The 24,446-nt window shown below is 34.0% G+C and overlaps 1 protein-coding gene and 1 long non-coding RNA gene across 2 annotated transcripts; both read right to left on the bottom strand.

Moving 5' to 3' along the window:
- Nucleotides 1-12,815: 12,815 nt before the first annotated feature.
- On the bottom strand, nt 12,816-22,060 carry LOC125056272 (procathepsin L-like). Its single transcript, XM_047659302.1, has 7 exons — nt 22,036-22,060; nt 16,616-16,855; nt 15,993-16,205; nt 15,076-15,202; nt 14,232-14,413; nt 13,487-13,588; nt 12,816-12,980 (listed from the first exon to the last, which is right to left on the bottom strand). The coding sequence occupies exons 1-7, from the start codon at nt 22,058-22,060 to the stop codon at nt 12,844-12,846; spliced, it is 1,026 nt and encodes a 341-aa protein (XP_047515258.1). The 3' UTR covers nt 12,816-12,843.
- A 1,536-nt stretch (nt 22,061-23,596) lies between these two features.
- Nucleotides 23,597-24,167, bottom strand: LOC125056298. The gene is made up of 3 exons (XR_007118038.1): nt 24,071-24,167; nt 23,907-23,990; nt 23,597-23,834 (listed from the first exon to the last, which is right to left on the bottom strand). It is a non-coding gene; the product is annotated as an uncharacterized LOC125056298 (long non-coding RNA).
- Nucleotides 24,168-24,446: the final 279 nt, after the last annotated feature.

The following is a 24,446-nucleotide window of genomic DNA, read 5'->3' as shown; positions in this document are numbered from 1 at the left end:
CGTCGTATTATGGTCAGCGTGGTAGTAGTGTACAGACCAACCCATCTTTTATCAACCCCTATCAATGTGACTACATCACCGTTTGCTTCAAAATTTTACTAAGTTCCTATTTACCGTATTAAGCAAGATACGAAAAGTAGTATGTGAAGAATGAATAATAAATACAGCGAGGAGGACCAAACATTTTAAATTTGTTTTAATTTTCTATTTATCAATTTTAATTAATTTTAACTCTATTCTGTGTAAATTTGTGTGTTATTTGTTAAATTACATTCTTCTCTTTATTATTAATTGTTGTCATTGCTTTGATTTTTTTATCTTGTTTCCAATGTAAAATGTGTCCAGGCCTGGTAGCAATTAGCATTCTGTTTCTTGTCTCTTGTTTTTTTTAGCATTGTACCTAATATACTATACAGTTAATTAATAAGCGTAATATATGATTTTATTAGTATATTTTCTCATGTAAGTGAATGTTGTAATGTTCTTAAAGATAAATAAATATCTTAAACCGTATTTGATTATGTAAATTCATTGTTTATTTTAAATACCATAAACTCTGTTATATATTAATTTTTATTTCCACCTGGCAACAAAAATAAGTCGGCTAGTAAATACTACTGAGCACTAAGTTTATTGATTAACACGAACAGCTTCACGGCTTTCAGCTCAAGAAACGGCGCAACAAAATACTGAATTATGTTCAATAGCCAAAGAGTCAAACACTTGACTTCGAAATTTTATTGAAATTTATTCAATTATACAAATCTCGTATAATTTACGTGGTTTAAAGACTGGTTTTTATCGTTTTGAAAGTCTTAATATTTTTTTAACAGATTTAGACAAACATTTGGTGCGATACGAATATTAAAAGCTTTTCTAAGTTAAAACTGCTGACATATCTATAATGAAAGCCGATTTAAGTTTTAGTTATTTACTGTATATAATATATTATACAGTATTATATAATTTCTATATTAAATGGTTAATCCATAAAAATATGTGAAATTCCTCTCTTAGACTAGTAATGTTACAATGTGCAATCAATAACAATTTGAGTACGAAGCGATTCTGATTTGTTGTCGTACGTTTGTCGCGACATGGCAACATTGCCAGCTCTATACGCCCCAAGATTAATTGCCTATGCGAAAAATTCAATTATACTTAATATTATTTATTCATTTGAGTCATCGCATTCTGTGTGTCAGAATTTTAATTATCGTTTAACATTTTTGAGGAATATCGGCCTAGTGGTTCAGCGTGCGATCTCTGAGTCATAGGTTTGAACCTCGGCTGTTCACGAATTGACTATTGTATGTGCAACATTCGCTCGTACAGAACCATATGTGTAAGGAATTAAGCAAGCCTTCTTTAGCGTGTGGCAGGCAAAGAAGAATGATCATCTACTTGGCGCTTAGAAAAAAACAATCACGATCACGAAACATACCCTAGGTCTGTCTACTCTAGGTGCTAAGATGGTGATGGAAGGTAGAGAACCTGCAGTACTAATCAAATTAATTTAAATCAAAATTTATCAATTACAACTACGTACCTATATGAACGTTATTTCATGCTCGACTCTATCTAGAAGGTGTACCACTCTTTTGTTGTAGAAATCCAAAGGTGCGGCACTGCGCGAGTATATTCTACTCAAAACAAAAAGAAGTAGACCATGGTCCACTGCTATTTAAACGTACGAGTGCATATACATCTCTTTGCCAGTCTTGGCTTCCATAAGCCTACAGCGTGTTGTAAGTACGGTGTTAATTAACTTCTTTTAATTTTCTTAATTCGGCACTAGCTTTTTATGACTTTTTTATGGAAGCCTCCCCTTTGTTTGCACTCCAGGGCCGTTGAGCTACCGGGGCAGTTCTCCTCTTCATCATTATTTGTTTGTAATCTATTAAATGTTCCGCCCATTTGTTCACGTTAATTAAATATTGTAATTCGGGTTCTTTTTTACGTTTCCTTTATTTTGCATCACCGCATCTGTCGCGACCTACTATGACACATGCCACCTAGAAGTCCTTGGCTACCTTACATATAAGCAAGCATTACCAAAACAAATAAACGTAACAAATACACGTACATTCATTTTATAGTGATATGGTGGCGGATTTTCTGTATAAATTACATTCAAACGAGTCTCGGGCTGAGGATAATCCTGATTTACAGCGCAACCCGCGGCGCGGGCGCTTGCGTGAGGAATGTCGCCTAATTGGGGAAATAACTTGTAAATATTGTACCTGCTTCACAAGGACACGTATACTAGTTATGTCAAATACTAGCGATATTTTTCATATAAATAACGTTTTAACACGAGATTGGTGTTAATATTTTTCTACAAGTCGTCCGTTGAAATGTAATTTTTTCAGCCAATTAATTTTTTCTGTACGATTTTCACTGTAGATAGTGTTTAGATGATTGTATGATTGATATTTTTAAATTGGATGAAATAAAAGAAATATTTTATTTTAAAAAGGCACAATAACTTTTCGGCTAGCACAGTTGAAAATGTCCGATAAATTGGTAACTACATAATTTAAGAAAGCGTAGGTACTTCAGTGAAATTTTTATTAGTTTTCCTTTAATTATTTCTCTTTTAATTTATGTCTTATGATCCTTGAAAAAGTTTAATGTTATTATAAAAGTCTTGACGGTCAGAATAGTATTTAATTTAGAAACAAATCAATAGAAGATTTATCACACGTCTGTCGCACAAGCACCCGAATGGAGAAGAGAGCAAGGTGTTAGGACGCCAATGTTTTGGAAACCTTTCTGTCTTCATTTGTTTGCTATTATTGTAATTTTCTTTATTCCTATATAATTGCTTCCTTAACGAATTGAGATTCGAATCTACGGAGGCGTATCTTTGAGGTTCCAAAAAACTAACAGAGACACAGAGCACGATTATAAAAACTACACCCTCAAATGCATGCGCATACAAATCCAACATTAGTACCTGCTTCATACATCGTCTCAAAAGTATTTTCCACAATAAACGCTATAAAAAAAATTGTTCAAAGTCAAAAATTTGTACAAAGATAAACACAAACGAATTTACGCTAATTTTATTTGTAAAACTGATAATAATCCTTTGCTTCTGCTATGAATAATTTAAATTCAATTTCAGAGATTGAAAGCAAGTCGCCTGAAGGGAAAATTAAGTTGATAAAGAAAACAGATGGTGTAACAAATAGTAACAAAACCCCCTATTGTTTATTATGTTTGCAAATTACAATAAATATCACAAAGCGTTGGGGAAGGCCGTAGTTCACTAGCGGAAGCGGTTGAAAGAACCATTTCAGAATATAATATAGCAACCGTATTTAAAGAACTATAAGATATGAGTTAGGCAATCAAAATTACGATTTTATTTTTAATTATACTGAAAAAGGATATAGTTTAGAATTCGAGTTTTCTCACGGAGATAGATATGATATGCAGCGCAAGTGTTCTCAGTGTAACATGATAAAGCAGCTTAGTTTGTTTCTAGCACAAAAACAACCAAAACCCTACTTTTCAAAACTAAAAAAAGTACTTTGTGGCAAGCCAAATTTACAACTCTTACAATTCGGCGTGGAATCTTGGATGCTGACAGAGACTATGTCCAAAAAAACTGGAAGCCTTCGAGATCTGGGCTTATAGATGTATCCTTACAATATGTTAGACGGTTCCGCACCACAAAGCACCAAGTACAGAAGGACGACATCCAAAATTAAAGCAGCCATGATGATCGTCAACCTTCGAAAGGAGATGGCAGAAAATGAACTCTACCTATATACACCGTTCTTGATCTTAAATTACCATTCCAATCGGCCAATACTATATCTGTCCCGCCTCAGCCTTCAAGTTACGCCCCATGCCCCGAAGCACTACACATGGCTTTTTAAACGTTTTACAGACAATCGGTTTTTAAGTTATTGTTGAAATTAGCGTTAATGTATTGTGAGGGGAGACAAAGGATATACTTCCTCTTTGGTGACAAAACATAGGGAAAGTGTCTTTCAGGGTTTGAAGGTCAGGGCAGGTGGACATATACGTTATAGAGTTAACGCCACATTAAACAATGTAAGATAAAACAGGATTCTTCTTAATTATTCAGTTACGGGAAAAATTATTCTAATCTCCAAAACTTTGATGTAACTAACAATATAAAAATTGGGATCGGAATCACATTTGTGAGATTTGTGAGTTAAGTGTAACGGTGCCGTTTCATATAATTTCTTCCTTTTTTTGTGACTGAGACGCGAACTAGCTGCTTTGGTCTATGGCAGGATGACCAGCGCTGTGGAACATTCTGCTCCTCAGCTGAGCCAGGGCCAATTAAAGCCACAGCACACACGCAGTACACACTTGAAACGAACCGAATGGGAAATGGGAAAACAATTTTTTTTTGATATCTCTCATTATATTTTTTATTTTATTTTTAATTCATTCAAAGGCGTAAAACGAAGAGAAATGGAATCGACCTCCCTAGTAGATATAACCTCTAAATGTTTTAAAAAGAGAGCATATTTGTCCCTCAATGGCCGTCTGACTAAAATGGCTGTCCGTGGTCAGCGATGCCCATTTTGGGCGTCCTGTAGGCTCGTTTTCCCCTCTTATATATAAAAAAAACTCTTGGACGTTAGCAGAAGTCAAAACAAAACAAAAGGCCAGAAGAAGTACAGAAAATAGTGTTAATATTTGTTTTTTTTAAAGTAAAGCCCATATTGGGTTAGAGCCTCCTTCATTACAATAATTGTATTTACGCAATTTACAAAGCTATTGATAACCACATTTTGGACATCTTCGTTGAACACCGGACGCAATCCTTCTGAGCACAAAGCGACATCTATTGTAAAGAATAGTCTTGAATTACACAATTTAGCAGAATCCGAGGTAACAATGAACTTTTATTTCATGCAGGCCGGATGCGTTTGTCTAATACCAGAACACAATAAATGTGGAGACAGTATTCCAATAAATTGTGATCGTGGGTGGAACAGAGATTGCGTGGAGATGAAATGTTTAGTTGCAGTTTTACTTGAATAAAGTCTTCGAATTAAGTATATAACTTTATTAGGAAGATTTAAATGTTAAAAAAGTTAATTATTAATTAAATACAAATCACATTTGGTATAAAAGAAGCTGTTAAATGAAAGGACTGTCATAATAATGTCCCTACACGACCATACGTGAATCCAATAAAAATTATAATAAAAAAATAATTTAAAAAACCTTCAAGGCCTCAAATTTCTGTTAGGTGATCATTTGTAATAGGGAAGTAGGTGATCAGCCTTCTTCGGTTTTCTACCGTTTACCTTGACAGTGAGTGTTGCGTATATAGAAAGTCCGTTGGTACACAGCCAGTAGTCGAAGATAAGACTTTAGGTGTGAGAATTGTTCCTTCTAGCCATATTTTTAAATTTCGTCATCTCCATGTGTTTTTATTCTAACACGTAATGCGCGGAAGACGTTTATAATTTCATAATATTAAAATGTTTCGCATTGATCCGTCCAACAATAGTGAACAATTACAACAATAGGTGTATATAACAATGATTCTATGGCAAACATGTGAAATGTCATTGGTACCAATGATTTGTTAACGTTGTAAGTTCCACGCAGCGTTCGGGGGATTTTATTCTTTATTTTCATATGTAAAGGGGCGGTTATAGTATGTCAAGAAAAATTTTTGGTAGTCTGTTCGTGGCTCAGGTGCTAAAAATTGTTAGTTAGCGAAGAATGCGGACAAAGGCAGCTAAGGATGGGCGATTGTAGGCATTGTGTAGGGTGTGTGTGCACAATGGATCACGTTTAGAATTTTTGGACAATTTTTGGCTTTTTGCAACGGGTTGCACCTTGATACCAGGGCCGAATCATAAACGATTTTTGGGGGGTTTTGTCTAAGAAATTGCATAACGCAATTTACGCTTATAAGAGTCTTTTGAATTATAAATTCAATTATAAGTTTCTTATACTTCTACTCATTAAAGTTTCAAGTGTTTAATCATGAGGTGATAAAGTTGGAACAGAAAAATTAAGATATATTATGACGTATGTTGCCAATTAAGAAATAATTTTTATATAACTGTGACTTTTGTATCTATATATTACTAATATACTTATTACAAAAAGTGGCCTAGTGAGACGATTGAAAAGGATAAAATCATTCGAATAAGTGAATCACGGTGAGTGTACGTTAGTGCTAAACTGTGGTAAGTGGAAAAAATACAACACAAGAACAGAGTGAGAGATTCCCTTTACCGTAAGTAGTGTTATTGGACACTTTCTTTTGTTAAATATCCTTTTTAGACTTAAGTTACTAATTAGCCTTAAGTTAGGCCAGATCGTAAATGTTCTATAATGACTGATTGCAAAGACAATTTATTTTATTTAAAGTGACAATAACTATAGTCCGGCCCTGGACAAATTAGCGAAACACCAGGGTGGCATACTTTTGGAAACTACTTGTCGTTCCACAATGGGACAGTTGTCGAGCCTGGACATAAAACGGGGGCAGACACGCGAAAAATGGACCATTCGACAGAATAGAGACTCATAGAAATTATTTTATTTTTAAACTAATGTTCAAAAGTGGTTCTAAAACTATAAATCACGACAATATTTGTTTAAAGTATTAAAATATGTCTTTATTACGAAACATGTAACATACATTTTATAAACAAGAATATTGTAAATACTATTTTTGTGTTGAAAATAACTAAGCACTGAGGCATAGCTTTTATTTAGAAGATAATAAGTAAATGTTTTCTTTTAGCACTTACTTATTTTCTTCTATTGTATATTATGACAATGACCTGATTGTACGTGTTCCGGTCCGGTGGTGGAGAGGCTGGCTATCTGTTACTCAGGTCTCCTGTTATAGAGACCAGTCTCTCACATACACATCTAATGTTATCATCTTAGTTTAATCATAATAATTGTTACCAAGATAATATACCTATGTATATTTCAGCATATGCTTAGTGTCCTAAAACCCCTGGATGGGGCAGAGGGCGTCAACAGTGAGTCTCCATCGCGTTCAGTCTTGAGCCTCGTATTTCACCTCGCTCCAAGTCTTTCCGGCTCTCTTTGCCTCATCTGTAACTGCACGACGCCAGGTTTTCCTGGGACGGCCAGGGCCAAAGCGGAAGCACTTTCCTTGCGGGTTCCAATCTATTTCCTGCTTGGGAATATGATTGGGATACCTTCAGAGTGTATCCATTCCCATTTGTGTCGCCATGCACTGGCTAATCGGTGCTTCTCGGTAGAATATATTTCAGCAAATAGAAACTTAGAATTAATATATTAAAAGTATGGTCTTTCATTCACTCGAGTAGTACATTGGACCGCTCAAGTAAAGGCTCTTACAGCTCTTACCAACACCGAGACGCAGAGGCTTGTCAAAGACATTGTAATGTGTAGGAAGTTGTTCAGCGCCCTCAGAAATGAAGAACGCGATTGAAGAAGAACGAACAGCACACGATGGCGTATACTATAACATTAATAATATATCATTTCATGTGCAATGTGCATATTGTGCCGTGTGCGTACTAAACCTAAAATTCTTTTATTTTCTCTTCAATTAATTTTTAAAGGTATTAATTTTTATTTTCGCCTTTATCCTCCCAGGCTGGGAGGGAATTTAGACCATAAGTTTTGACAACAATTATAATTAACTGTTATTATTATAACGACATCATGATAAATAATATGACATTTGCATGCCTATTTTTATATTGCTGATTGTGCGGTTATTTTCTAACTAATCAATCTGAATGCACTATTTTCTTTGCAAATAAACGATTTATTTATTGAATTTATATCTATATACCATCTGTATCTATCTCTAGGGCCAATTGAAGAATTTCTTTTGCTATTAACAAGAAATGACAATCGTGTAGCACGACTCTTGGAGATTTTAACAACGAAAGAATACAGCGTTCTTCTAGGCAGGAAGACAGTACCAAGTTGTACAGTTCTAAGGAATATTGACCGTAGACTATAGAAAACTGCGCTTAAATGTAGGCTCTTAATTTGTATGAAAGTAACGTCTTATCCCAGTTTCATTCACAAATATTTACAACGGGCTAAGCCGTCAAATACGCCGATTTCATTGAAAACTATTGTTGAATTTGCAGCCTCTCACAATCATTGTTCTGTGTATTCTATAAAATACCATTGTTAGAAAGAATAGATATTTTTATACAAAATAACGTGAAAGTGACGGCCTAATTAATATCGCTAGTTTGTGCGTTCGTTTCTTAACCCTATCAATGATATTTCTTTATAAAAACTTGTGAAATGATAACGTCGTAAGACCTAAGTTCTATATTCAAAATACTGGTCGTTAAAAAATAATCAAAATAAGTAGTCCGTTATTTACTGTATAAACCAAGCACACTACACTGAAAGATTCCTCGTTAAAATTGGAATAGGATTTTCAAAAGCTAATTCATTAAAAACATCATATCTATGTTATTTCAATTAGTAAATTCTAACTGGAGATTTAAAACTATTATTCTGATAAGATGTTTATTTATTATTGTAATGGAATAAATTTTCTTTTGTATCTTTACTTCTTTATAGGTAAAAAGATTAGTTACCCTAGTACCTTGAGCTTGCTACTTTGATCCCTGTCGTAGGCTGTAATAATCACTCGCATATACGGTGAAGGAAAACATCGTTAGGAAACCATCATGGCTACTAAACGGGGCTGCTCTACATGCCTATTAGAAAAATAAGGCTCGAAACAGACAACGATATCCGAGACAAGATCAAGGTGCAGAGCCACTGGTTTTTATAGTTGATACCAGATGTAGAAAATAAATGTTTCGATTAACATTTATTGCACTTACAACAAATGATTAATGACACGTTATAAACCGCTTCAAGAGTCTTCTAGGCCAACAACTTTAGAGTAATTTATAAAATACAGGAAGAGCAAAATATTAAAAACAATATTCGTATATTGTTAACAGAAGACAAGCGCGAATATTTATTGAACAAAGTTATAAAGTTGACATTGTTGAATTTTTTTTAATTTTAGGTCTTGGCCTCAGATCTGTTTCGTGACTTGTCAATCTAATATGCAAGTAGGTGATCAGCCTCCTGTGCCTGACACACGCCGTCGACTTTTTGGGACTAAGGCAAGCCGGTTTCTCAATATTCTCCTTCAGTGTTCGAGCGAATGTTAAATGCGCACATAGAAAGTCCATTGGTGCACAGCCAGGAATCGAACTTACGACCTCAAGGATGAGAGTCACACGCTGAAGGCACTAGGCCACTGCATAAATTTTTTGATATGGTAACATTAAAATTGGTTAATTTCGATTTATAGTTTTTATATTTGAAATATCCCTTAGCAGCCTAACCCTAACTACAATAGCATAATCATTACACCATTCATTTCCACTTCATCCACTACGTTTCCACTTAACTTCATTTACACTCATTCAAATTAAATATTCTATCAATATACAATACATATATTATTTAGTTCGCCCATTCACAAAACACCTTACAGAGCCTTAAGCCGGAAAGATCGACAACTGACTTATAACATAGTAATGCTTTGAAACGAACCGACTTTGGTATTAACAATTTTGTATAAGGGTTTTTGAAGACGAGTCGATAAACGCGTCGTTACTGACGTTGTTATGTTTTTAACTGTTTAATTTTTTAATTGCCAATTATCATGTAAGTGATACAAATGTTGTAGATTATGATAAATGTATACATTTTTTCGTATTTACCTGCAACAGTCGAAAAGAAAAGAATTCATCCGTACCTCAATAAATAAAAATTTGATTATATATAAATATATATATATATATGGCACGGTTGAATATATATATATATGTATTCAACGAAAGGTTATGTTACACTTTAAAATTACTTTTCTCTGTGATTAATCCAGGTTTTAACGTTACTCTAATTGCTTAGTCCCGTCCCTATTCCCTTAGCTCCTGCTCTATCTTCCTTTAAATCTCTACTGTACAAACATTACCATTTACATGTTACGATGTGGACAACATCGTAACCCTAACTTAGTAACTAACGTTACGTAGTAACTGATGTGAAACTGATCTAAAATTATCGTGATTTCTGTTTTACATTTTTTTAATATTGTCCTCATCACTGTTTAGTGTTTATTTACATTTTAATTGCTTTGTTTTGTTCCATTAGTTTTATCTAAATAACTATATGTCTTACCTATGTATTTTTGCAGTTATCGCTTATTTTTTATAATTTTTTATCTCGCTGTGGTTGCCTGGAAGAGATCGTTCGAAAGCGATAAGTACAGCCCTCCTTTTCATTTAATTATGTCAATTGCGACGAAGTGGTTATAAATAAGTTTCAAATTGATTTCTGATAAAGACAATTTATCTCATATTTATTAGTAAAAAAATACTTTATAGATTTATATTTGGAGTTTTATTATAACGCTCGTGTATAACTAGACTTAGTTATAACCGGCAGACAGTAAGGCACCGAGATTAACATTGATCGAGCATTTCATTAACCAGTCTGACATTGTTAGCATTTTTAGAGGATTCATTGTTATTTGAAAACGCTTTAAGTGGGATTATCTCGGTGAAAAGCTACCGATGGTCATTGTATCTTAGTATGAATGAAATTTCTATGTATTTACTAAATAAAATAGTTATTTTTTGTTGTGTCGTAAGGTTTCATTCAAGTTTCAAACGATATTTGTTGTATAATATAACTTGTAGTGCAAGATATTATATGATAGTCGAAGACAGAAGTAATTTAATATTATACATTTAGTATTTTTATACTTTTTTTAGACTAGCGTAAAGTCTAAAGCTCTAAGCTTATTTAATTTTTTACGATTTTGAATATTCCATATCCAAGTTCGTCTATAATCTGATAACTAATTTAACTTCATATATATTTGAGCCGAAGAAATGTTCCTCAACACAGACACATAAATTGTTAGTTGTTGTTGGTAGTTGATAGAGATTGTTATAGGTACAATTTATGAAAATTTGTTCAGGCTTTCCAAGTCTTTTAATAGGCTGGGGTAGAAATCAAACACGCGAAATTGGTACTTAATATATACATGTTTGGAACACCTTCGCTTGTACCACTGAGCTACTCTGATGAATGAACTCGAAAGTTGTCCCCACGTGACATTTTAAATTTTATACTACGGTAGCTAAAAAAACTTTAATCAACCAAATTATATATCGAAGTGTTATTTTTAATAGCTATACCTATATTTTATCGACAATTTAATACGAAATCGAAATATTTTATTGTGATGTGAAGCGTAAAACAGGAATTATTTCTCTAACACAAAGCCTATTTCACACATGAGATGATGTCAAAGAGTATCAAAGCTGGGATTATCTGACGCTACCAATTCACTGCATGAGACTGAACATTTATAGTAATTAAAACAACCAATTTCATCAAAAAGGGTTTCGAGTTTAGATTTAAAATCAATTTTGTTCAAAGCTCCATCCGTTTCACCTCGACGTCTGTCGTTCCACAACTGAGCGTTTCTTAAGGCAGATTTTGCCGGCAATGAAGGATTGCCAACAATTCGACTTAGGGTCAAGAAAAAAAAAATAAAAGACCGGCAACGAACTTGCGAGCCTTCTGGCAGTGAGTGTGCCGTAACTCCTGTCCGTTCGCCACATAAAAAAATCCTTAAAGTCAGTCAAATTGGTTATGCTAAAATTATTTAAGTTTATGTATCTCTTAATAACGCAGTAATTAATAACATGTTTTTTTTATATAATAGGGGGGCAAACGAGCTTGCAGGACTACCAAAAAGGGCAGTCTACGCAGCCCATAGACACCCATTTTTAGTGGGTGCGTTGCCTTTGAGGAAGGAGTAGACTCGTTTTTTGATCATTTGGAGGTCGTATCTCTGAGGGAAGACCCCCCAGGGAGCCGATTCCACAGTTCGCTAGTTCGCAAAAGAAAATGCCTTGTGAAACGGACTGTGGAAGACCTCCAACCATCAAGATGATGCTGGTGAAATTTAGAGGTCGTTCGGCTAGTACGGTGTTGAAAAGAGGCAGGAGGGATCAACCCAAACAATTCTTCTGAACACTCTCCGTAGTAAACTTTGTAAATAACGCAAAGAGACGCAATGTCTCTGCGTAGCGAGAGAGAATCAAGCCGATCAGTAAGACAGAAGCGAGCAGTATTCCATATGAGGTCGTACTTGAGCTTTGTAGAGCTGCATACGTTGCACCTCAGTGAAATACTGCTTAGCCCTACCCAAAACACCCAGCTTTTTGGAAGCCAGTTTGGCTTTTTCTTCCAGATGACTGCGGAATTGGACTTCTTTCGAAATGCCCCCAAGGATTCTGAGGCTGTGTGACGAACTAAGGAGAGCGCCTTCAAATTAATTATAATAAAACATACTATAACCAAACCTCGAAAACTTGTCAACACTTAAATAATATTATACCTTCTTATTTTCCGGTAACGCTGGAAAAAAAGAAGGCCTGGTTATATCAAAAATTACTGAACGAAAAGTATCTTTAACTTTAGGAGAAAATTGTGAACACACAACCACTTATGAAATAGATCCGCCAATATTAATTTATTTCAAAGACATACATACATCTTAAAATAACACCCGAGAATTGCAAGGGTACTTTTTTAACCTGGGATTTACAAATATAAGATAGATTAAATATAATATATGAGGTATAAAAATATTAATTCTCAAATCAAGGGCGTAGATCGGAAGAGAAGAACTGGCAAGCAACTCTCCGCTACTCTTTATTTTTTAAGCAATAATAATATAAAAAAGGCATTAATCTTTCAGAAATAATACAAAAATATATGCTTTCAATTAATTTATTTAATACATCAATCCACAATAGGCAGTACTGGAGCTACTAACATCGAATTGAGGCAGTTGTTGCCTCTCTGGATTCGGATAAAGCCGTCTTCACCCCAATAACGACCCCAAGAATTTTTCACGATCCAGTACGGAATACCATTTTCTAGAAAGTTTCAATATATTAGCCTTGACTTGTTTAAGCTATCGCGGAATATGGTTTAAATGAGTATTAAGAATATCCATAGCGTTGAATAACCTGCATCATGAGCACACCCACACACCTTCACGTACATACCCTCACTTTTACACCATCACACAACATAGCCAAATTAGGTATTAGTTTAATTTATTGCATAAATTTTATTGTTTTTTTTTTCCTTTGTAAATGTTTGAACCTTTTTGTCGGTAAATATTATGGATTCCATCTCAGGCCATATTTTTAGTGATTACGAAATAAATAAATATTATATTTATGATTAAAACAGCCGTATTTTGAGCTTAAATTAAATCATACATACAAGCTGGTTTTCCACTAGTACCTAGAGCATTATAAAAACTTTTAAAGCCTTCCAAACCGTTACCTTATTGGCTTTTTCTGGTTTTTATTCGCCCTACTCGATACTTAGAGAGAGATAAATTATGGTAATATACAAAAAAGTTGATAAAAACCTGATCCATATCCAACAAGAAGAACAGCGTGGTTAACAGTATTACTCTCACATTCTTTGAGGATTCCGCCTGTATGCTGCTTGAGTGGAATAGCATCGACTGCTGTTGAAAGACACAGGTTTATATTAATATTAATAATCCAGTGGCACCACGACCCTTTTTTTTTTGTGAAAGGAATCTCGCTCGAAAAATAACATATAACACATAGACAAGTCTATGTGTTATATGTTATTTCTTTCTTTCACATAGACAGACCGTTGGTGTACAGCCGGGGATCGCGTCAGTGAATGATGAAGTCGCAAGCCAATAGGCCAACACAGCTCTTGCTTATATTTTAACCTTCACGATTAGTTAATGAAAAAAAAAGCTGTAAAGTTTTTCTTTCCAGTTCTTCCATCATTCTATAACCTTGATTAGGCAGTAGGCAGTAAATTCTAATTAATAATTATTTTATTTTGTTTTATTTCAGACAAATTTATTTATATCGACAAATATTCTTTATACGTAATTTTTTGGGAGTTTGAGATAACATTTCATTAGCTTCTTCTTACCTTAAATCAATTTTATATTTTTTGTTTATTAGATTCAAAACTACCACTTATTATATTCACTTATATTCTATTGTAACTGATATTCGAACGACTATAAGTTTTTTATAGAACTAAGAAATTGTAATACAAATATAATTAAATTAATTTAACAAAAAATTTCGTAATTATATCTACTATTAAATAAAAATGATTACCAATCATTGTAGGGCCGTTTTGGTGTAATAAATTCTTTAACTTTTCCTCATCTTTACCAACGTTCAAATTTGTGCATCCCTTTACTGTAACTTTCACTTTCTCCTTCTCAAATCGACATTTATTGTCTGTCGATTCATATGGGTAGTCTTCTTCTGCCATTGCTCCATTTTCCATTAAATATCTTAAAAAGAAAATATATTTATACTATAATATAATCATTAATTTGTAATATTTTAAACACACTATTTCCTAACCATCTACAAATATTTGTAGCTATACAGTCTAAACAAACTCGGGCCTAAATGTCCTTTTTTTATAGAACAGGTTCACCCGATGTTAAGTGATATCGCTGCCCATGGACAGAAGGCCCGCAAGTGCCCAAAAACATTGGTACGTTCGATAAGTCAAATTGATTCGGAAATACTTGTCTTATAAACGCTAAGATGTGAAACGATGGACGTGAGAGGTGATAGAATTTCGTCAACGGCGATATCCGATTATAAAACTAACAACACCTAACCGAAGCTCTACATGGTACGCAGTGGAAGATGCAGAGAGACCCCCCATCTATGCCAGACCTAGGGATCAAGCTATTCATAAACCCCCCCGCAGAGAGGTAAGAACAGTACCTACTCCTTGTGGAGCTGAACTTGCCCTTCATAGAGGTGCAAGTGGTGGCGCGGAGTGAAGTACCGTCTCGCCTTGGTGAGCATACCAAGATTCTTCAGGATTAAAATTAGTAAGTATTAATTTACATATACCGTATGAGCACTAAGAATAAAGAAAATATACTATTTGGTTTTACTTATAATATTAGTTTAAATTAACTGAAGCCAAACTTACAATAATGGATTTTCTAAAGAACTTGTTCCATCACATCCCGAGGATCTCTGGTCACAATCGACCAGCTGCTGTTCGGACACCTCTTGGATTGTCTTGTGTTTTATTGCGTATTGACTCTCGACAGCACCTTTAATATTTAAGTTAATGACGTACGTCGGTAAACGATTTGTTTCAGTGATATAAAACTAAGAAGTTTCGCTTTCGGTATTTAATACATTAAATTTAATCAATCGATACGTAGCGAGAAAACAACAGAAGTTGAAATAGTAGTAAATTAGGACTTAACTGGCCCTTTTATTAGTAAAGTATATGCGAGATAATACGAATTATGTTCCGGGCGTTAGTATTTTTCAATACCTTAGATTTTGTATTAGTCTATATATATAAAAATAAAACCCGTTTTCCGTTATCACGACATAACGTGAAAACGGCTTGACCGATTTGTCTGATTTTTTTTTATAATATTCCTTGAAGTACGAGGATGGTTCTTACGGAGAAAAATTAAAAAATGAGTGAAAAAGTCTAAAAACAACACTTTTCTATATTCCCATACAATTTTAAGTAAAAGTCAATTTGAACTTTAATACCATAACATAAAGTTCAAATGTTAGTGGAGGGGTTCCGGGAAGGTAAATTTTTATTTTTTGACATAATTAATGTATTTGTTGTCTTATCAACTTTCTTTTTTTATCTTACTAGCTAGACCGGTGTCCCGAATAGCAGAATAAGTATTAAAAAAAAATAAAGAATCGACTGTTAGGCGGTACGATGTTCGCCAGGCCAGCTAGTTATATATAAAATATTAATTAAAAATAAATATTGCAATTTTACCAATAAAGCATTGTGATAACATTTATAATTTTTATTATAATAAACCAAGTCTTCTACTAGTAATGATATTTATTTTTCTACTTTACCTGTAGCTGCAAAAGCCCAACAGGAACCACATGTTTTCTGATCCTTGACTGGGCTGACAACGTTCTCCGACCTCCAGTCAAACGAATCAGGTGCTATTATTGAAGAGTTGACTTCGCTAATTGAAGCAGAGCATTTTGGTACACCCACACCATTCAGCCCCGTAGCATACTTGAGGAACTCTTCATTGGTCAAATCAGAAAACTGTGTTATACCTGAAAATACATTTAATATAAGTATTGTGCGGTCTAGCAAAAAAAAAATTTATTCTGTATTAAGTGATACAATTTGTCTCTGTGAATGTGAATTGTGTTTGTCTTTGATCGACTTGACATTGACATTTGACAGTGTTTGAATTTAGATTATTAATATTAACTTTTAAGATTCTCAGATATTTAAAATGCGTTATGTATTATTATATACGTGAACCTTTAATGAAATGGATTGAGTAGAACACACAGTTAAAAAGGTAGTTATAAAAGCAATAATCAAGAGTTTAATATGCATCACCAGAATATTTGATTTGACCTTCATACAAACAACTAATTGAAAAAAAACAAACAAAATGCACCGAACAGCTAGAAAATATATTGCAGATTTTGATGTAAAAATATAAAGACAATACCATAAACAGCGTGTGTACTCTCTGCATTCTTCCGATTAATTTCCTTAAGGTTTTCAGAGAAAATCAGGAATCGTGTAAATTTTTCCCTTTCATTTACGTACTGCTTATTATGAGTGATAATAAACTCGTTAAAATAACTCTCGGCCTCTGCGAGGTCATAATAGTTACTCTCAACGAGTAAGAAATTAACAAACAGTAAACAAATAAAGAACATTATTAGCAACAGAAATCGTTTCCTTGCTTATATATATTCGATTCGCAAACATTCCTAATAAATATGTATTTGTGATATTTTGAGAATTTTTACATTTATCGTAAATAGAATAACTTAGATGTCATAAATTTTATTGCACATCGTTGAGGTGTTTGGTGAAAATGTTTAACAATCTCGTGTTTTATTACTTGTTGCTAAAAACCACTTATAATTTAATTCTTATCTATTTACACTTCGTTACCTTATACAAAAACTTACATATTAAAAAAGCAGGTTACATAAGTTATTAGGCAACGGGCGGCCTTATCGCTAACAAGCGATTTCTTCCAGGCAACCCTAGTATGGAACAATAAAAAAAACACCTACAGAGGGTATGTACAAGAAGTGCATAGATAATTAACAAAAAAAAACTCAAAATAACATGTAACTATAACTTAAATAAAATAAAGTAAAACCTGAAGAAAAAATAAAAATAATAATATGTATAAACAAAAATGTAAAATCTAATCCAAAGGTTATCCATTCTTCTTCTTCAGTCGCGTAGGCTCTTCAATACTGAAGGTCGTGTTAGTGGCTCCCCACAACGTCCTCCACTCTCCCCTATCTTTGGCAAGCCACTGCACCTGGCTGATGGTAAGGCCTGTACTGGATTGGTCTAGCGAGTCCTCGAGGTCTGGAGCCCTCCACTCTGCCAGTCACGCTAAGTTTTTCTAAACTGTCTGGATCCCTATGTCCAAAATAACTAATGATGCTTTGGTAACAAAGTGTCGATAATTGTATTCATTCATGTCAAATTATTGTGATTTTGGGCCTTTGATCGGCATTCTTTAGGACTTCTGTTAATCTTCTATGAGTCCCAATATTCAAACCGAACTTGATCTATAATAGTTTAATGATCGTCGTGATGTAATGTCGGCTTTCTTGTAAAATAACCAGATCTTTTTAGATTATATTGTGTCAATACGTAGGTTTATTAAAAAGAATTCCACGTTCTCATTTCTTAAAGGTTACACAAGATTTGTTGCTAATTTAAATCCAACTTAAAACGAATTCTAAGTTTAATTTCACATGAAAATACCTATTCATCGAGTCGCCATTATATCGAGAATTGTCCAAAGAATGTCTTTGTGAATTTCATTTGATATTTCCATTAAATTTCAATTCCCGAACTCATCACAACCACAATGAAGCCTCTCACAATAGCAACTCTCTATACCGTTACTTCTATATTTTATAATTGTCTCATTTTAATATTCTGTTTTAGCTTTTATTGATATCCACCGCCACTGTTGTTCGAGAAATAAATTCAGTTTTGAGATTTAACCCACATTTACTAACTAAAATCTAATTTAATTAAATTTTTATATAAATTTAAGGCTTTATACTCTGCTCTGAAGTGAAGTGCTTAGTGGCTAAGTTAAGTGTAAGTAAGATATCGATATTTTTTGTTAAAATATTTGCCATATTGAAAAGAATAACTAGGAAATTCGTTTTTATATATCTCTATAAAATTCTCGTGTCACAATGTTCGTTCCCATACTCCTCTGAAACGGCTCAACCGATTGTTATGAAATTTTTATGCATGTTCAGTAAGTCGGAGAATCGGCTACTGCTTATCTTTCAAACCCCTAAGTGATAAGGGGAGTCCACTCTAAAAAAAAATATGTATGTATGGAGATGTTAAAATAAAACTCTTTTGAAACTAGTTAACAACTCACTTTAATAATTTAAAATATGAGCAACTATCACAAAATTACGATGCTAAAACAAACTTGGCTTATCTAAGGGTTAATAAATCTAAATGACACTTATGTTATTGGACATTATCGGAGACGAGAATGTTAAAATACAATTTAAAAGTGTGGTAAAAACTATAGGGCTCATTATTGGCTTCAAGTGTACGATTTTTTTAAGTTTGGTTTACGCTTTTAATTATTAGGTATTTATAGAAAAATGATCACCTTGTCCATCAATGAAAAAGACGCAGAATTCTATTTAAGGTTCTAATTGCATTTGTCAATTTACCGGGCGTGAATGCAATTGTTTATCTGTACCACGGTTCACTGGAGTTATACTTTATATCTAAATATAATCTATACCAAAGCTTAATAATTTGCCCAAAACCTTCAAAGTTTGAGTTTAACCAAACATACTTTCGGCTTTTCGAAATTAGAACCTTTTTTCCATTTGTTACCAAACCATGAATGGGGAGTATTCATATTGTCCGGCACTAGACAAGATGGAACCATTCATTCAAGGTATTATTTATGCTCGCGTGTTCAATATTAAAATAGGGACAAGCATTGTTGAAAGATAGAGTTTGTGGTAATTTATATCTGGTATACAAAGGATGATGAAAAAACTGTCAAAGGCAAAGGTGTTCGAAGAAGTATCGGGGGCTTACGTTTGTGTCGTAACGTAGAGGTTTAACATATCAATTATTTTATTTATTACGGAAAACTTATATTTAATAGGCTAAATAATTATTAATGTGTGTTAACTAGATCGCTGCTTATGGAAGCGTAGATGTAGCGATGTTTTGATGCCAACAAAGTTCGACATAGCTAGTTATTGTACCTATGTTACCTATTAAACTTTACTCAGTCGCTTTGTTGGTTGTCCAAATGTATAAGAATCGAATATGCATTAAGTTCTGAGTTTTATTTCTGATTTAATTATTATTTTGTTATTACAATAGTCACCTACCGATATCAGAAATAAGAATGTGAATTTGAATCCTTCATCAAAGAGCGTACCAATTCTTAAAAGGCCGGCACCGCACTTGCAAGCCCTTTGGCAATGCGTGTCTTAAATTAAGTAAATTAAAATAAATTGCTTAAATCGCTTAACATTAGGTGAGCATTCAAAGCCTGCCGGAGATTGCGTCATACATGATACAGCTGATAACGAAATCAATTGTTGAATATTTTATTAATATTATAAAATTAATTTATTAAAATAAGTGTTAGATAAGTTTAAAAACTTTTTCCTGAGTTAAAGATATGCTATTCAGTCATTACATTTGAATTAAAAACAATTATTTTTACCTTTAGTAAAATTATTCATAACACGAAAATATTAGGCTCGATTTATAAGCTCAAAAGAATGTTATAAAGAACATAAATATTCATGTTGCAATTAAAATCTTACTTAAAAGGTGGTATAGTTATCGTGTGTTTTTATCGCCCCCTGTATATGCGTTGGTGCGTGACGAACTAAAACTAGTTTATACCTATCCCCTTTTACCACAGTAGGGATAGACAAGGATAAATATAGCGGGAACACGTTTGAATGTTGTCTAACAACTGGTATGTGGGTGAACTTTTTATACGATTGTAAAACGCCCATGAGTTTTTATGGTGGCCAGGTCCTTTGACTATTCGAAAAATTTTATATATTCTTATCGGATTTTTATTCATATAAGAAATATATGAAGCTAATATGTAAAGAGAAATTATCGTTTATGTAGTAGGAGGCAAACGGGCAGGAGGCTCCTCTGATGTTAAGTGATACCGCTACCCGCTCACATTGTCAGAAGGCTCGCAAGTGCGTTGCCGGCCTTTCAAGAATTGGTACGCTCTTTTCTTGAAGGACTCTAAGTCGATTGGTTCGAAAATACTTCAATGGGCAGCTGGTTGCACGTCATCGTTATTTTGCCACAAAGGTTACTAACATGGCCATAGCTGATAGAGCTTGGAGGATATTAAACGTGAATACAATTAAAATTATACTAAATACTCTTTGTTTTGTATAAACATTAAAAATAAATCAGTGGCGCTACAATCTTTTTAGGTCTGGGCAATAGATTTCTGTATCTCTTTCATGATAATTTGTCTAATAGGCAAGTAGGTGATCGTAGACATATAAATAACATTTATCACTAACAAAACACACACACAAAATAAAAAAAAATAAAAAAAAACAATTTGTTTTTCTTATTAAGATCAAGGTACGTTGTAAGTCTGCGTATGCGCGTGTGCTGTGCTTGTAATTGGCCCTGGCTCAGCATTATGCTGAGGAGCAGACTGTTTCACATTGATCAGTCTCCGGACGTCGAGATTTTGGGTCTAAGGTAAGCCAGTTTCCTCACGATTTGTACAAAAGCATACTTATTCTAGAGCGTATTGTTTACACATCACCTGGATCAGATTCCCATATATACAAGACACAGTGCGAATTTTCTCACCTTAAATAAAGGAATCCTAAACTGGTCAATCGCATCACTTTAGATTAAGATCTTATTTAGAAATATATTCTGAAAGCTGAAATCAAAGAGCACAATTGAGCTATTAACATGTATCGCCAGTCATAAAACCAATTGGCTAGTCAAAGCGAGTTGAGTAGCCACTTACCTTTGATCTGGTAAATCAGGATTTTTGGAACAACCTCCCCTTTTATCAGATGAGGGCTCTTGACTCGGATTTCGCTCGGTCAAAGGGATGTTTATGCTCAAAGTAACGTTATTTTATAATATATAGCGAAGGGAACAAGGATTCGGAAAGACGTTCGATCTGAAGGAGAACATATGTGAATGATAATCTAGAATATAAAACGGGAAATCTGACTTTTCAGTGCCAGTATTATCCCAATAGATTGCGACCCCGACTTCAATACTGCGTTTTTATGACGCGATCACAACATTTTGCATAGTAACGTCTTGATTGATATCGGTATTCCTATTTGGAAGTTACAGATCCAGAACTGTTGAAATAGGACAACCAAACGTAACCATTCTTCTACTGTAACACTGTAGCACAAATAGACGAATATATATACGTCGAAAAGTAAATTTAAATATACAAAAAACTTAGAAGAATATATTTAAATCGAATCATAGATTAAAAAATATAATAAATCACTATGAAGTAGTTTCGTCATGCTTTTTAATTCATAATAATTATGAAACTTTAATACACAACTTCGTCGGACGTGGAGGCAGAATAAAAAATCCACTATGTGGAATCGAACGGGCAGGAGGCTCACCTGATGTTAAGTGATATGCCCATGGACACTCAATGCCAGAGGGCACGTGAGCGCGTAGCCGAAGAATTGGTACGATCTTTTCTTATAGGACCCTAAGTCGACTTGGTTCGGAAATACTTCAGTGGGCAGCTGGTTCCACATACCTGGTGGTGGTGCGCGGCAGAAATGTCCTTAAGAATCGCTCAGTTGATCACTCAATCACTCAGTCAGATTTCTTATATACCTTTTTTTCTCTTGTAACTCGACATCCTAACTTCCTAACATCGGAATCCCTTCACGGGTAACGGCCTCCTCTAGCTTTTTCTAAATATATCCATGACTTTCTTTCTCCATTCCTGCTAACGCTTCTATATCTTCAATCCACCTATATTAGGGCGCCTTCCTTTTTCCCCTTGATTATTCAAGTAAGCTACATATGTCAAAGTAATATTCTAATATATTGACTCAGGTGCCAGTAATTTGAAACGTTTCTAATAATGGACGACAAACAGACATATGGGGATGTCACCGTGTCAAGTGTAATCGTCCGGATATAATTTGATTTTCATAGAGCAATATGTTCGGTTGACCGTACTTCCGACTTAAGCGTTTATAATGCATAATTGAGATACAACCTGTCCCTTGAATATCTTTAAATGATTTAGTAAATAATGGACATTTTAAATTAATAACTTGTAATCGAGTTTGTAGATTATTTTACCGTATAGAAGGGTTCGGTACTAATATTAACAGGTACGTGTATCATTTACATTCCACAGATAACAGATAGACTGCCAAGGCATTGGCTGGAGGAAAAAAGCGGGTGGCTGAAAAGTGGGAACACTACAAAAGCGATGGGCTCAGAAATGGTTGTAGGAAACAAAACAGATCCAAATGAAAAGTTCAGGAGGAGGCCAAAAGTTACCCAAAAGGGATTCATACTACAGATAATAGAGTAGGTAATGGAAATAACAATAACTAAGTATACTAAGTGTATAATAACAAAAATAATATATTATTTAATACATATACGGTCTTACTAATAAAGATTTATGCTCATCGTATAAGCCTGTTATAAGAAAAATGTTACTAATAATTCCTGAATTGACAAGGTTGATGTATACTGCTGTTATAACAAGTGTCTGGTTTGTATGAAGACTTGTACAATGCTTATACAACGCAGAGGCCTAGTTTAACGGGTGTATAAGACAAAAATTGCGTAATTTTATCTGATTTCGCGTTTGACAGCATTTTTTTACTGTTTAGTTCAAGGAAAGATTTAAGTTAGTAGGTATTTGTGTTTGTTGAAAATAGATTTTATAGATCAAATGGAAGATTTAGATAATATTGATATGCAGCTAATACATACGATTGAAGATTTGCCGCCTCCAAGGAAAGTCTAAACATACCAAACTCGGTGCAATCCGTTATTACTTTCGCATGGCGATTTCAAAACAAAATACCGCTTTTCAAAGAAGTATGTTATGAAAATCTGTGACATAGTGCGAGCTGATGTCGAAAAGAGTAATAAAGGTGGAGGGTTTCCCATTTAGGTGTCTTCTTCATGGCTTCTCAGTGTCATTAGAAAATGCCAAATTATATATAGTAGCACTGGCAATCCTCCACAATATTGCTATTGATATCAAAGAAGACCTGGATGTTACGTATGATGACACTGAGAATTCTCCAGAACTGGCTGAACAAGCTGCTAGAGCTGCTTTTATTGAAACATATTTTTAAGGCTGTTTTATTTACATAGGTGTGGATAGTCAAGGACTTAAAATAAATAAAAAGTTATATTTCATTTAAAACAGGGGTTTTATTTTTTTTATAAGTATATAATTATTATTCATTTAATTGCTGCTGTAACAATTTGAGCCTTAGAAGATGCTCCTGTCTAGCCCTTTCGTGAGCTTCGGCAAGTTGCTTCTGTTTGAGCTCATGTGTTTCAGCCATCTGCCTTTGTTTTGTTTCGTGCTCTTCCTGGAAACACTGGAACACTACTGTGTTGCGGAGTTTGGCACTTTCCACTATTTGAGATGCCTAAAAAATTTAAGTATGATCGTTGAGGGGTTTTGAATGAAATAGTCCTTTCTCTATCACATTGATACTAACCTCTTCTAACTTTTGTACTGCAGAACGCGGCTTTTTATGTAAAATTCTAGTCCTCTTTGTCTGAGGTTTTGGAGTTTCTATTAGCTGCAAATAATAAAATGTTATTAGTATATTAAGTAAATGTGTATATAATTGCTTTGGTTGATAAAATAAATACAACTTACATTAGAATTATGAGTTGTATCAGAATTATTAAATCAAACGTCAATCAAACACGGCGGGTTGCCAGGGTAACAATAAATAGGCGTCGTTTTGTTATTCAACCAATACACATCGATTATTGGTCAAAGTGGTGTTTATGCCCTGTACAAGCTCTATTCACTGAATTACTATCACCTTGTCATAACGCATGCATAGTGATTTTTTATTAGTAAGACCGATTTAATATAAGCTTGTTGCTTTCCATACACATTAAGCCCCAAGTACTTTTTCGTGTGGTTAAATTTATATGTAAGGAATTAATAAATGAAAAAACAAACCGGATTATTTAATCCTTTAGCACAGTAGAAAGATACAGTAGCAAGTTTAAAGTTTACCTAC

Source organism: Pieris napi, chromosome 14 (genome assembly GCF_905475465.1).
Source record: "Pieris napi chromosome 14, ilPieNapi1.2, whole genome shotgun sequence".
Lineage (NCBI taxonomy): Eukaryota > Metazoa > Arthropoda > Insecta > Lepidoptera > Pieridae > Pieris > Pieris napi.
Note: the sequence above shows the minus strand (reverse complement) of the source record. Positions and strands in the feature narration are given on the sequence as shown.